Below are 13,846 nucleotides of genomic sequence, written 5' to 3' on the forward strand. Positions count from 1 at the left end.
TTCTGGAACTGCTGTGGTGATCCTACAAGGGAAGCATGTAGAAACAGTTACTAAAATAGTATGTGGTACATATAAAGTAACGGTAACTACTGTGCCAAAATTTCCATACCTGTGCATTTGCTGCCTTGTCATTCTGCCTTCAGACAACATAATATCACATCTAAGATCTAGCTAAGCACGGACAGTAAATGCAGGTCAATTTTGCCCAACTTTGGCTGTTTCAGTGAATTATACAGAATGTTTTCCATCTCATGCCATCATGTTTCTGAGAAGCTAAATTTTAGTTCCCTTAGATTTTGTTTACTTTGATTTCTGTCTGTAAAATAGATACTTCTTCTCCAAAATAAACTTTTAGATCCTGCACCATATTCAGGATGATGTGACAAATGGCAGCAAAATAATTTATGCCATTTTGATTTTTTTATTGAAAATAATTGTATTAGCAGTTGACTGCTTCTCATGGAAATTCTTAAATGAATATTCTTTATAATTTTTATGATATAGGCATTTTGGTAAATTATTTTTCTAGACTTTTTTCCCTACTACTTCTGTCAAAATGTCACAGTTCCATTTACAAATAATTTTAACTGCTTTCAGTTTTACACTAACATGCATAAATGAAGACATTTGAGTATATTTATGAAGAGCTAGAATTAGGTTCCACTGTGAGCAACAGAGATCCATAATGGAGTGGCTTACATAAGCTAAAATGTGTTAGTTATTTCTCACATATAAACCAACAGGTAGGCAGTACAGGACCAGAATGGTAGCTCTGCTCCATAAAGCCCATGGAGTCCCTAGCTGCCATCTCTGTATTTCATGGAAGGTGGCCCCATTTTCAAGGTCACTTCATTGTTCAAGAAGACTATGCTAGCTCCAGTCATCACATCCACACATTCCAGCCATCAGGAAGGAGGGGAAAAAAGCTGAGGAATATGAAGAGAATAAAGGGCATACAGCAGCTATCTTTTAAAGAACACAGCCAAAAGCTTTCATACATTACTACATACCTCTCCTTGAACAGACCATAGTCACACAGCCACACCTAACAAATCCAGCAAAGAAGTTTTTGTTCTGGATGTGTGCCTTGCTGAAATTACTGTGGAAGAAGGTGAGAAATAGATATTGGAGGACAAATTGTAATTGCTGCCACAACATTTTTGAATGCTTTTTCTTTTTGTAAGGCTTTAATTTCTCAGTTGTTTTTCTCCTGTTGGAAACTCTATGCTGATTTAGTTACAAACCTAAGGAATGAAAGGAGTGCTGTTGCAGCTCTGTGTACAACTGTTGAAAGAATCCTCATGCCTGCCTTTGTTAATAGTGCCTCAGGAAAGAGACAAGGAAGCCGTCTGGTACAATAAAAAGGAAAATGGGACCCTTTAGGTTGGCTGCAAAGAAATAGCTACACAAATCCAAGTAATAACTAGTAAACAGATAAATCTACCTTGGTACAGTTAAGCAGTGAGATGCAGAAAGACGTGCTACTATGAGATAGCTTACCTCAGGGACACTATGAGGCGGAAAGAGATGCTGGGGGCTTTTGGAGATTCCAAAAGAATCATGTTCTGCAGAAATGTGTGCCTCCAGTTTTTATGGGGACTGTAAAATTGCTGTAAAAAGACTAAAATTTCTTTTTAATTAAGAGCACGTTCTAGAATATACAATGTACTCCAAATGCAGATGAGAAAACTAATTTCAAAAAGGAATGTAGCTAGCAAAGACAAAACAGAAAAAATCTTGAGTGATTTATCCAAGTCACTAGAAGATTCTTGAGGTGAAATTATAGGCATTACTGTGCAGTTTTAGAGTATGTCATTAGTTATGACACAAAGGCAAATCTGCTCTGGCTTCAGCTCTTCACTGGGCAACCAGAAATGCACTTTTCATGGCATATCTTGAATTGGCCCAGACAAGCATCCTGAAGTAAAAGAGTCTACTGATATGATAGAAAAAAAAATTATAGAAAAAAAATTCTTTCCATGAACTTAGCAGTTTCTGTTCAGTGTGCCTAGTCAAGTAATTCAGTTTATCTCAAAAACCTATGGATTCCCTTAAGCGAACAGACTGTACCCCTTTAGAACAGTAATACAAAAGTGACCATATTAAACACCAACTTTCTTCCTTCGATGCCTCCAAATCATGGGTCCAAGTCTACAAGTGAAATCAATAATTCAAGTTAAACTAATATTTTTATCTGAAATATGTTTTATCTTTATTATGTATGAATTTTGAAAGTGTTATTTAAAAGAAACCTCCTGAATGCCCTTTATCCTCTTCATATACCTCAGCAATTTTTTTTTTCACACTTGCAGAAAATGTAACTCGCCTAGGTTCTTCAGTGTTTGGGGTTTTCGTTTTTTTGTTTTATTTTGTTTTGCCATTAAGCAAAATATGAAAGAAAGGCATATTCTCTCAATTATTTTCATTCATATCAACAATCTCAGGTTTATCTGCATATTCTTTGGAGGAACCACATATTTCTGTGTGGTGCTTTCTTCACTGTCGTGGAATAAAGCTGGGTATGATGGAATCCAGCCGCTCAGGCAGAAGCAGAAAACAATTTCGTAGCTTGTAGCTGAGAAAACTCCCAATTCCTACCTATTTCCCTTGTAGAGGGACAATTGAATCATCATGTCCACTTCTCTAGCCGTGGTCTGTATGACATCAGGTGCTTGTTTATATTTAGCAGGCATTTATAGGACGTCACATTCAGTCCTTGTTTTTCTCACCGTAGTTCAATAGGACAGAGAGAGAGATGCCATGAAAATCAACAGATGGATTGAAATCCAGCATTAATTATGATCACGGGGAATAAAACAAAAGGGCAGGGTAGCCACAGGAATTCTTAAAACTTCTGGAAGGTATTGCTGATCTTCTCTAGCAGGAAGAACATTTAGAGTTTGACATGTGTGGAGTAAAACTGACCCTGTATATTTGGGGTCAAGCTTTCTCAAAATCAATGTTATTTTTAACTCCCAAATTCCACAATTTCAAGGAGCCTTAGTGAGCGTTTAATCTTGAGATTGTCAACTAGCTTTGGAAATGGACTCAGTTGACTTTAGTTACATGAACTGTTTAGCCATCACCCTTAATAAGAGTGGTTTAATTTGAAGGCCTTTAGGGTGGAGACTTGCAGTATTCATTTTGCCACAGGACTCACTACTTCCTGTGCAGTATCCTGGTTCAGTCACACTTTTACGTCACCTATCTTGCCTTTTAGTTATTTGATGTGGAAGCCCTGGGTCAGTCTGAGATGTGACCAGCCTTTTCCAAAAATGGCTTTTCTTTTTACAAAAGTCTCAGCATTTGGGGCACAGATAGGGATGTATCTGTAAAAACTACCAGGAAGGGGTGTGACAAAAGAGGCTGGTAGTTTGGGTGGCCATTAAGCTTCAGGGAGGGAACAAGGTGGCACTTGAAAAGTCATCCCATGAAGCTGGTGAGAAATGATACAGTCTTTTGAACAAAAGCTCAGTCTTGTGTAGTGCCTTGGTTTACAGATGAGGAAACAGACCTAATCAGAAGCAATCATTTCTTCAACATCCTGTGGACAATGAGGACTAGAGTCCTGGCCCTCTAAGCTCCAATTCCATGTATTCCCATGACAGACACTGCCTCTGAAATAGGTATACCATTATCACTTCATTTTTACGTGATAAAATCAGATTTAAACAGTTTTCAATGACACTCCAGTGATCATGTTAGCATATGTCCTGCTTCTAAGCAATCAGCATTTTAAAAAATGTGCTTCAGCCTAGAGCTGATAAGGATTTTACTCTTCAGTGCATAAAGTAACTGTACTCCTATAGGTAGTATATAGCAGTGGGTCCAGAATCATCTTTAGCCCAAGCACAGGGGGAATTGATCAGGATTACAGTGTGTGGATCCCCTGGGAAATTATGGTTTGGGATCATTAAGATGCACAGGAGCCCATTAGACCAATGTATCACATTGCTCAGCTGTAATCCCTCAAGTCTCTATTTCCAATTGGTAGTAACATGAATAGTGTAAGGAAAACAGGTCTGGGTATTTTCTTGAACCCAAACACCACTGTACCTTTTTTTTTACATGATATGAAATGTAGTCAAATCTTGGGCATTATTACTCCATGATAAATATTTCTGTTATGCCCCCTTTTCCTTATCTGAAGACACAACCTTATATTTTTAGTGAAGTTCTTTTCTGGAGACCTGATACATGCCACGGAAGTCAAAGAAAAAAAAAAAAAGAAGCGTTGTGAGAGAGGACACATGCTACAGCCTCTCCCTTGAGCCATGATCCCAGACTATGGCACCTACCCAAGGAGAGTTGTTTTGTTTGTAAAGCCTTCCTTGGGGAGGCTGTTCTAGGTCTTGCCTCTGAACTGGCAGGGCATGCTACATCCAGCCTAAATGTATCATGCAGTCGTGCGTTCCTTTATGTCAGTGTGTTCCTGTTGTGAGCACAGAGGAAGCTAAGACAGCCAACTGCCCCCTTCGCCCAGGTACCACAACAGTGGTCAGAGAAACAGTTGTTTCCCTCTATGAATTCATTCTGGTTGTGTTTATGTGTGTGTACATAGACACACGAGTGTTTTTGTTTACAGTTTCTTGGGAAGGTAACTGTCTGGCATAAGTTACTGGTAATCCACAGCTTGTCTGAAGAAAGTAAGAATACTGAAAACAACAAGTGATTCTATTCTATCTACAGATTTTCAGACCAGCTCATTTCTGTTTGTCAGTGGCCATGAGATCAGTGTCACATTCCTAAAGCCTCTGTCTCCTCCGCTGCTGTGTGCTGAGCTGGATGTGCCAATAGTGATGAACAGAGAGTTCTCAGGGTCGATAAATTGTGTTCCCACTAATGCACTAATGAACTTTTACCATACCATAAGTAATTGTAATGGCCTTTTAAATTTCAGTACTTGTGTAAAGACTGTCTGTAAAGTATATTGATTTTTTTCATTCTTTCTTTCTTTTTATCTTATTTTTCCCCATCTGAATAACTCTTTCAAGGTGTTCTCAGTGTTGCTGCTAAAAATTGTGGTTGCTGTTGCTTTCAGGTCCCCCACGTTTTTTTTTTTTTTTTTGCATATCCACTGTATGCTTCCTTTTTCATATCCCTACATTGCAAATGAAAATGATTGTGTTTTCCCACCCAATAGGTACTATTAATATTTATCTGCCTCACAGTCAAGTTTTATTAATTGCTTAATTAGCAGTACTAAAAACAATTAGTGTTTGGGAGCAGAGAGTGTTATATACCTGCTAAGGACAAAAATCAACCTGAGACACAGACAGAGGTTGAATTCTAAAGAAAGAAAGCAAGTTTCATCTTTTTTTTTTTTTTGAGACAGGGATTTTTTGAGATTCTGTCATACAGGGTGGAGTACAGTGGTGCCATCTGGGCTCATTGCAATCTCTGCCACCCGGGTTCAAGTGATTCTTGTGCATCAGCTTCCCAAGTAGCTGGGACTACAGGCATCTACCACCACACCTGACTGATTTTTGTATTTTTAGTAAAGATGTGCTTTTGCCATGTTGGTCAGGCTGCAGTTCCACCTTTTAATTTGAGCAGTGAGTGGGTCACCACAATGGCCTCAGCCAAATGACACGTGTGCTCACTTGATGGAATGCGCACTCCTGATCCTGCCCTGCTGGATCTTGCACTCTTGCATGTCCTTCTGAACATGATGTTTCTTTTCTCTGCTCTCCATTTGTAGGCACTGATCAGTTGAAAACACCCTATACATAAGCTTTATCCATTCAACTAAAAAATGCAAGGAGAGTTGAGACTTCAGTGGACCATACATTGGCCTGTTCCTTTGCCCCCTTTAAATAGAATTAATACTACTGGATAAGATGATGCATGCTCATCACACCTCAGAGAAGGCTTTACTAGTGAGATCTAGCTTCGCCATTAGGTTGATACAAGGTTCTGAACAGGCCCAGGCACCTCTGTGACTCCTATTTAGATCCTAGGCACCAGAACTGTGGCCTGAGCTCCCCCTTGCTAACAGAGCCGTCAGCCCAATAGCTGCCCCATGTCAGAATACATAAATCTTTGAAACAGAAGTGTTGAGAAACTTGAACGCTCTTTATCACACCAATCACTAGAAAACATAATTTGCCATGATCATCCCATTTAGCAAAATAATTGCAAGCACTTATTAAGCTCTTACTATATGTGGCATTGTGCTAGGTGGTGGAATAAAAACAATGTAAGAGCAATATGCTTGTGTGGCTATTTCAGTATCATCTTGTGCTTGCCTTGTTAAAAAAAAAAAGCATGTCCTGTAATAGACAAGTCTAGAGCACAAACGAGAAAATGAATACAGAGTAATATATGCTAAACGTCACAGAGTAGGCATTAAGGACTGATGGGAGTTCAGAAAATGGAGCCTGTTTTGAGGGATGCCAGGTAAAATGTTAGAGAGGTGATAAAGTTTGAACTGGACTTCAATCAAAGAGCCAAATGTGGGCTGAAAGAAGAAAGTGGATAAGAAGGAAAAGTAGTAGTGGAAGGAAAAGAGAAGAAGGTAGAAGGAATGCAAAGAGCTCGAGAGAACAACATGCCAGACCTTTGTTCTCTGCTTGGTGAGAACAGAAGACTTTTTTTTAACATCAGGAAGTAGTGAAAGATAGTTGGAAATGTAGAAAAGGGTCAGCTTTTGAAGAACCTTGAATGTGGGCTTTATTCTACCGGGTCTGTCTTGAATCCCATCAAAGAGGGCATAGGTATTTAAGTACCGTAAGTACTTTTATAGCAGTCAGTTTGGAAGGCAGTTCTTATACCTCAGCTTCCTCCATGAGCTGGGGAAAAGGTCTCTGTGGTGTTTGAACTATTCAAAAAAGCTGCTCCAAACAGATGCCAGAATGAGCTTAGTGTGCTTCTTCTGCAGCACCAAGACCCAGAGGATATGGAAATCCACGAGTTCAGAGGATGAGCAAGTTGCAAGTGGCCTTTTAAAAGCCATCTCTTCTGAGTTACTTCTCTCCCACTAAATGCACCACTGACTCTATTAGCCCCAGCGCCGAGAATTTCAACTTGTTTTCACAAATGACAATGAAAAACTCCATCAGAAATGATAGTTTCTTCAGCTCATCAAATCTCTATTCACTGCAGAAACGTTGTTGTCCTTGTGGTTTGTGCTCTGTGATTGCTTTTATAAAGACAGTGAAAAGGCAAAATATATAGGTGGAAACTTAAATTGACTTTATATCGCTAAGATTTACTGTCTTCAAAAATAGCATGCTAGATTAATGCATTTCTGATTTCAAGGTGCATTTTTAAAAAAAACTTGGTCTTCCTTGTGCATAATAATTCTATCAGACAATGGTCTGTGGAAGAAAACGTTATATGTGATTTATTTCTGGAGGCTTTGAAGAATGAAAATACTGTTTTTTACTAATGCGTGTGAGATATATAAAATATGGTTCTAATATGCAAAGACATCCTTTAGTTATAGACTCTTTCCTCCTTCGATGTGTTTGTTGTAGGATCTAAGGGAGGAATGTGTGAAGTTGAAAACAAGAGTGTTTGATTTGGAACAGCAGAATCGAACACTAAGCATCCTATTCCAACAGCGAGTCAGACCCACTTCTGATCTGCTCCTCCAGGTATGTGTTTATCTGGAAAACAGTCTTTGCTACTGAAATGCTATTTACAGGCAGTTACTTAAGTTTGGAGCTTAGCAACATCTTCATGAGCAGGGCATATTGCATCAGAATCCCAATTCTTTCCTCTCTCAAGAGATGTCATTAAATTTCAATGTGTCTTAAGTTCTTGACTTTAAAGCTACATGCAGATAAGGAAATGCACTAACAAAGAATAAACAGGTAAAAGGGACAATCAGAAGATGTTCTGTAGTAAACTAAATGGAACCATAGAAAAGAGTTAGAAAATAATTGATTGCTTTGGGGACCAGCATTAGTAATCTTGCATACTGTGACAAGCAAGGAAGGATTTTATTTAATGCCAAAGCATATTTCTTTATTTCAAACTCTTTATAATCAAAAACACATGTGGGGTTTGTTTCTCTTTCAAACACTCTCTAGGCAGAGTTCCTTCTTATAACAGAACGCCTCCTGTTTCTATCTCTGTATTTTTACAGGTTGTCTTTTTCTAAGTGCTCTCACTAAACTTTTTTTTTTTTTTTTACTTGACTTCATAACATGGAAAGCTGTGGAAAGGCAAGCCATTTGAATCGATTTGAAGCTGTTCTTGACAAAACACTAGAGAATATGTCCCACTGCAGGGAAACACATGAATGGATAGAGGGGTTTGGAGGGCTGACCTTTGCTGTTTCCAATCTTTGTGATCCTATTAATGTGTATATTTGCTCAAGCAAGCTCCCATGAGCTTTGCCCTAAGCTCTTCTGAGGCTAATCTGTCAAAGGCTGCATTGAGGTTTCACAGGGGCAGTGTGCAGTGTACAAAGGGCAACCCACTGTGTGGTCTGATTGGCTAAGAGGAAGGTCCTTCTCCAGCCTCTGGTCATCTTGGACTATACTGTCCAGCACTGTAACCACTAGCCATGTAGGGCTATTTAAATTTTAATTTTAAAAATTTAAATTAAAATTAAGTTTCTATGTCCAGCTAGCCACATTTCAAGTCATCAAAAGCCACATGTGGCCAGGGACTACCTTAGTTGGACAGCACACATGGAGAATATTTTCATCATTGTGGAAAGCTCTATGGGACAATAGTTTTCCAAATGATCCAGACTGTGTTGCTAATTTACCCTCTGAATTTTGGCCTAAAAATCTTAGGACTCCTCAGAGAAATAATAGGAAATTGTAATTCACTTCAGAGAAAGAAAGATGTTTGGGAAGCTGAACATCAAAATGTAATTTGCCCCCCAAATTAATATAAAACAGCTCTCTGAATTATAAAATAGATCTCATTTCCTAAATTAATTTCTTCTCTGCCATTTGTGTTTGAACATAATTCATAATTTATGACTCAAAAATTGTGTGGGGCAGGAGGGAAGTCATCTATCTCTATTCTGTTTTCTGTTCTTGACCACCATAAATATTTGTCATAGGGGATCTTGCATTTATGAAAAGTTGTGTTTCTTTTGCAATCTCATAATCAAGATTCAGTATTAGAATTACCTTTAAAAGCTGTTGCATGTTCATGATTTTTTTGTTTTGCCTGTTGTAACTTGAGGCTTTTTTGAAGTAGTGTTTAAGGCTTTATGAATTATGATCACTTATTTGCATGGTAAACACATGTGCTATGGATATATAAGCTTTTCTTTGGCTGTCACAAATTCCTTAAATTCATATCCAAAGATCAGGGGATAATGTGTATGCTAACAATAGAAATCAGTGTTTATTCATTAGGTATTTTCAGCCAACATACTTCATATTTCTCCCTAAATAGTACTCCCTTCCAGAAGCCATTCTAATTTTAAAAATATTTTAAAAGCTGAGCTATTAATAGTTAGGTGAAAAATAATGACATAAAGTGTGATACCTGTCCCCTTAACATCTTGGAGCTCATAATCACAGACAGAGGACATCACTGCCTTTTCAGATGGTGTGTTAATTATTTCACTCATAACTTTTTGTATTCTGATAGTAATTTTGGGTTTAAGTGAGAAATAAAATATATACAGTTGTGCTAAAATACAAACATTCTAAACTTGCTTTACACCTATGGATGCTTACTCATGTGTTGAGTGAAATAATGAACAAATAATATTTCATTGTTCTGGAAAGTTATTTTACATAAACCTAAGAGAGGTCTATGCTCTCACTTCTTCTGAAGTTTTCTTGGCTTACATGAATGTTGAGGTCCTATCTAGTCGTGTGTTCCAGCCCAGTATATCTGAGAAGATGGTGGATGCAGGCAGCAAATCCACCAGTGTGCCCCTGCTCTCAAATATTGTAGACCCTATAGAGGCTTCCCATGGCCTATGGATTCGTTACAGCAGATTTCTAAGTAGTTTTTTGCACTTCTTAGAAGGCTCCATTAATTGTCATCTGTGGAATACAGCCTAATGATTCTCTCATTCCAAAGCTACTACCTGAACAGAAATACAGAAAGAAGAGTTATGAACACGCTGTGATTTGGGTAGATAGATTATAAATAGTAGAAAGGAAAATAACTTACAAGAAACAGCCAATTCTTTGTTCCTTGAAAATACAGAATAAGAGGTTATATGGATATCATTTAGTCAATTCTTCTGTGGGAGAAACAGAAAGGGAATGCTCTGGGGATTAGTTGACAGATTCTAGTAAACCTACAAAGGGAGCTAGGTCCATGATGGAAATAAGAAAGGCCTAAGCTGAAAATTAAAATCTTAAGATTGACAACAAACTTCTCTACTAATTTCAGTTTCTAGAATGATTTCTCAGGGACTATGGGTAGCAATAAATCAGATTAAGAAGACCACCCCCCAATAATAAAATCAACATTGGAACTAAATTCTAAGGAATTGAGATGGCAGGATAGCAAACAAAATCCAAAAGTAATGGTTCTTACAGGGACTGGGATCTCTAACTAAGCTCATTTGAACCTACTTGTACAGATTCACCGATGCTCACAATTTCCTCTTGTAAGTCACAGGGAACAGTATCCTCAAGCTAATGGCTGTTGGCAGCTAGTGAAGCTCTCTACCAGGTGCACATATTTCTCTTACCATTTAAGCTGAACCCTTGCAAAAAATGAGTTATTTTTGTAACTCAGTAGGTCTGCTACAGTAGCTTTTGTGATTAAATTGAAATATAGGTGTCTGGCTGGTTTATGCCTATAATCCCAACACTTTGGGAGGCCAAGGCTGGTGGATCACCCGAGGTGGAGTTCGAGACCAGCCTGACCAATGTGGAGAAAACCCATCTCTACTAAAAATATGAAATTAGCCGGGTGAGGTGGTGCATGCCTATAATCCCAGCTACTCAGGAGGCTGAGGCAAGAGAATTGCTTGAACCTGGGAGGCAGGGATTGCAGTGAGCCGAGATCATGCCGTTCCACTCCAGCCTGGGCAACAAGAGCAAACTTCCATCTCAAAAAATAAACAAATAAAGATAGGTGTCTAACTATAAAAAAAAAGTTGTGGGAGATCAGAAATTGTCTTAAATGTGGAACAATTCTGCATGCAAACTGCTCATCAAATGGTTTTAAGTTCATGTACCATTGTTAAGGAAAACAAAAATTAGGAATCATAGACAATGTATACAGTGTGTGTTGATGCCAAATTTAAAGAAAAGATACTAGAAGATTCCAAGAACAAAAAGATCTCTGAGCAAAGAAGCAGCCTTGGCCCTACCAAAAATGTCATTTACCAAATGCATCATAGTGCTTACCACGTGTCAGACATTATAATATTTAGAGCACTCACCAATTTAATCTCTATCACAGTCCCGTGGTGTAGTACCTATCATTGCACCCATTTTACCAATGGGGATACTTTGGCATAGACAGCCTAAGTCCCATAGCTGTTATTTGACAGACCAAGGATTTAAACCTGAAAATCTGGTGAAATTAAGTCCACCTCTTTTGCCTCTAGTTGGTGCTCCCTCTACGTGGAACATGAATGGGTATGAGGACAATTTTTCTGATTCACTACTCTAAGTGACATTTGAATTAACTGGACCACCTGGGATTGAGTCAGATCAGAGGGCTTCTGCAGTGCAATTCCAATAAGGAGCCTACCATCTTGACACATTTCTGAAATGTGGCATCTAAGATTTTCCCCTCCCTAAGTGTTCTGTCTTTGTCTTGTTTTGGACACCTGCGTAATCATTATCCTGATAGGACATTATTCTCAAATTTTTAGCCTAAGGCAATGTTTTCTTTCCTTTTTCATCTGATATTTCAAAAAGTCCTGCTACTCATATCCTTAGGCCAAATTAGGAAGAAAGGAATTTTATAGAGTGGATTACTCACATCAACAGTGGAGGGTCTGACAGCTTAGAACCAAGGTGCAAAAATTTGCTGTTTCATCTTAGAATGCGGACTTTTAGTTTTTGCTAGTGTTTTATACTATTATTTCCAACAGATGAGAGGATTTTTACATGCTACTTGTTCCTGTTTTTTTCTCCTCTTAGTCTTTATTTTCAGTGTAAATCTATCCATGAGTCTGACTGGCAAGTCACTACACACTTTCCTCTCCACCTGTCCACAAGCTGAGCATCCCACTCTGAGATCCAGCCAAGGGCCGCCCCAGCAAGGGGCTATCCAGGGCCTTAGCAGTCCTCACTGAACTTTCCCCATACTGGAGTTCATGTGGTATTAGTGACCTGTGCCACAGCTAAGTGTCTTGTGTGAAATTGTAGAATCCTAGCCTCCATGAGTGGGGGTCATCCAGTGCAACCCACAACCCACATAATTAGAGATTCTTGGTAACCTTTAGTTTAGTAGCAATCTCTTTGAGGACAAGAACTATGCTGAATGTTGCTTTGCATCCATTGGCATATACTATCCTTGTTTATATTACATATTCAGTGCATGCTTGTTGATGACTTTGCCATTAGTTGCATACATTTTTTTTCTAAAACTCAGTTCACTGGGGAGGAGATTCCAACACCAACAAGATTCTAATCTTCATGGTGAGAAGACCATGCGATCTTCTGTCCACTTATGTTTATTTTTTTATCAGAGCCCTAGGTGCCCGATTTATACTTTTCCAATTTTTTATTTCTGAGAAGCAGAGATTTGTAAACACTGACACTCTTTGCCACCTTAGAACTTATTGTTGTGCTATGAACACAGCCACACAGAACTACCTGGAGCTGATCAATCACATAAACAACCAATAAGGAAGTATCTTCTCTAGGATATTTGGTCATTTGGATAAATTGGAAAATGTTAGCCATATTATACACTTTTAAATGTATGCATTTTGCTTTTTCAAAACATCTGCCTTTGGGGTGCTTTCACATATATGTGCCTGAAGTGAGACAAAAAGATGAAAAGAAAAAGGACTAGTTAAGCAGGCAGCCTGTGGTGAGAGCAACAAGGGAAAAGCAAGTGAGTAAAGAAGAGGATTAAGAATGAAACTGTGGTTCTTGAGTTTTGGTGATGGAAGCTTTTCATTCTGATTAATTGTGACCTCTCTTGAGACACAAACTAAGAAGGAATTGGGAGAAGAAGCAAGAACATCCACCCAAGTTTGGAGCATCTACGTGGCTTTTCAGCCTCCTGGGATATAAGTTTGCCTTATGAGTTTCTGGAATGGATTAACTCTGTCCCTCAGCTATTTGTGTGGACCAGCCATGGAGGCGCCTCCAGCACTGCCCTACAAACCTGTGATCTAATTTAGAAAGACCCATAGGGCGACAGGAGGAGCAGCCAGGGATGCTTCAGGGATGCTGAGTAACACCAGGGCTCAGATGGCAGAGTATCCACTGGCGGTGAGCCTCTCATCCTGCATCATTACAAAACATTAGTGGTTTTATTATAGGCACTGGTCAGACATCAAAACATATGGAGAATGTACAGCAGGGATTCTGTCTCATGCACTAAGCACTGGAAAGGTTAACCCATCAGACGTGTAGAAAGTCTCCCTCTTGAGAGGTAAGGGACGCCTTGAAAAACCACACAGTTCCTGCAGGGCAGGGCTTTCGATGATGAGATGTAACACGTGAGGCTGGCTTGGGATCAAGTAAGAGCAATACAAAAGCTGAGAAAGAATTATCAGGGTTATGGCAAGATGTGATTTTTCCCTCTTCATAATCCACCCAAGACCTTCTGTAGACTTGCTTCACACTTCAACAGCCTCATTTTTCTTTTTTTTCTGACACAAATTCTTTACTTTAGCCAAGCAGAAATACTTTCACTCTACAGAGCGTGACATAGGTTTTCCTTCAACTGTTCCACTTTGTTCGAAATGCATTTTTCTGTTCAAAATGCTGCTCTA

General features: G+C 38.9%; 1 protein-coding gene across 8 annotated transcripts in view; it reads left to right on the plus strand.

Moving 5' to 3' along the window:
• The window catches only part of NCKAP5 (NCK associated protein 5), a 1,002,432-nt gene that overhangs the window by 800,954 nt on the left and 187,632 nt on the right, over window positions 1-13,846 (plus strand). For all 8 annotated transcript variants that reach the window (XM_035305069.3, XM_078327941.1, XM_035305072.3 and 5 more), the window contains one exon: window positions 7,479-7,598. In XM_035305069.3, coding sequence (XP_035160960.3) covers window positions 7,479-7,598 — 120 coding nt within the window. The remainder of the gene's footprint in view (window positions 1-7,478; window positions 7,599-13,846) is intronic.

This window comes from Callithrix jacchus, chromosome 6 (genome assembly GCF_049354715.1).
Source record: "Callithrix jacchus isolate 240 chromosome 6, calJac240_pri, whole genome shotgun sequence".
NCBI classification, from domain to species: Eukaryota; Metazoa; Chordata; class Mammalia; order Primates; family Cebidae; genus Callithrix; species Callithrix jacchus.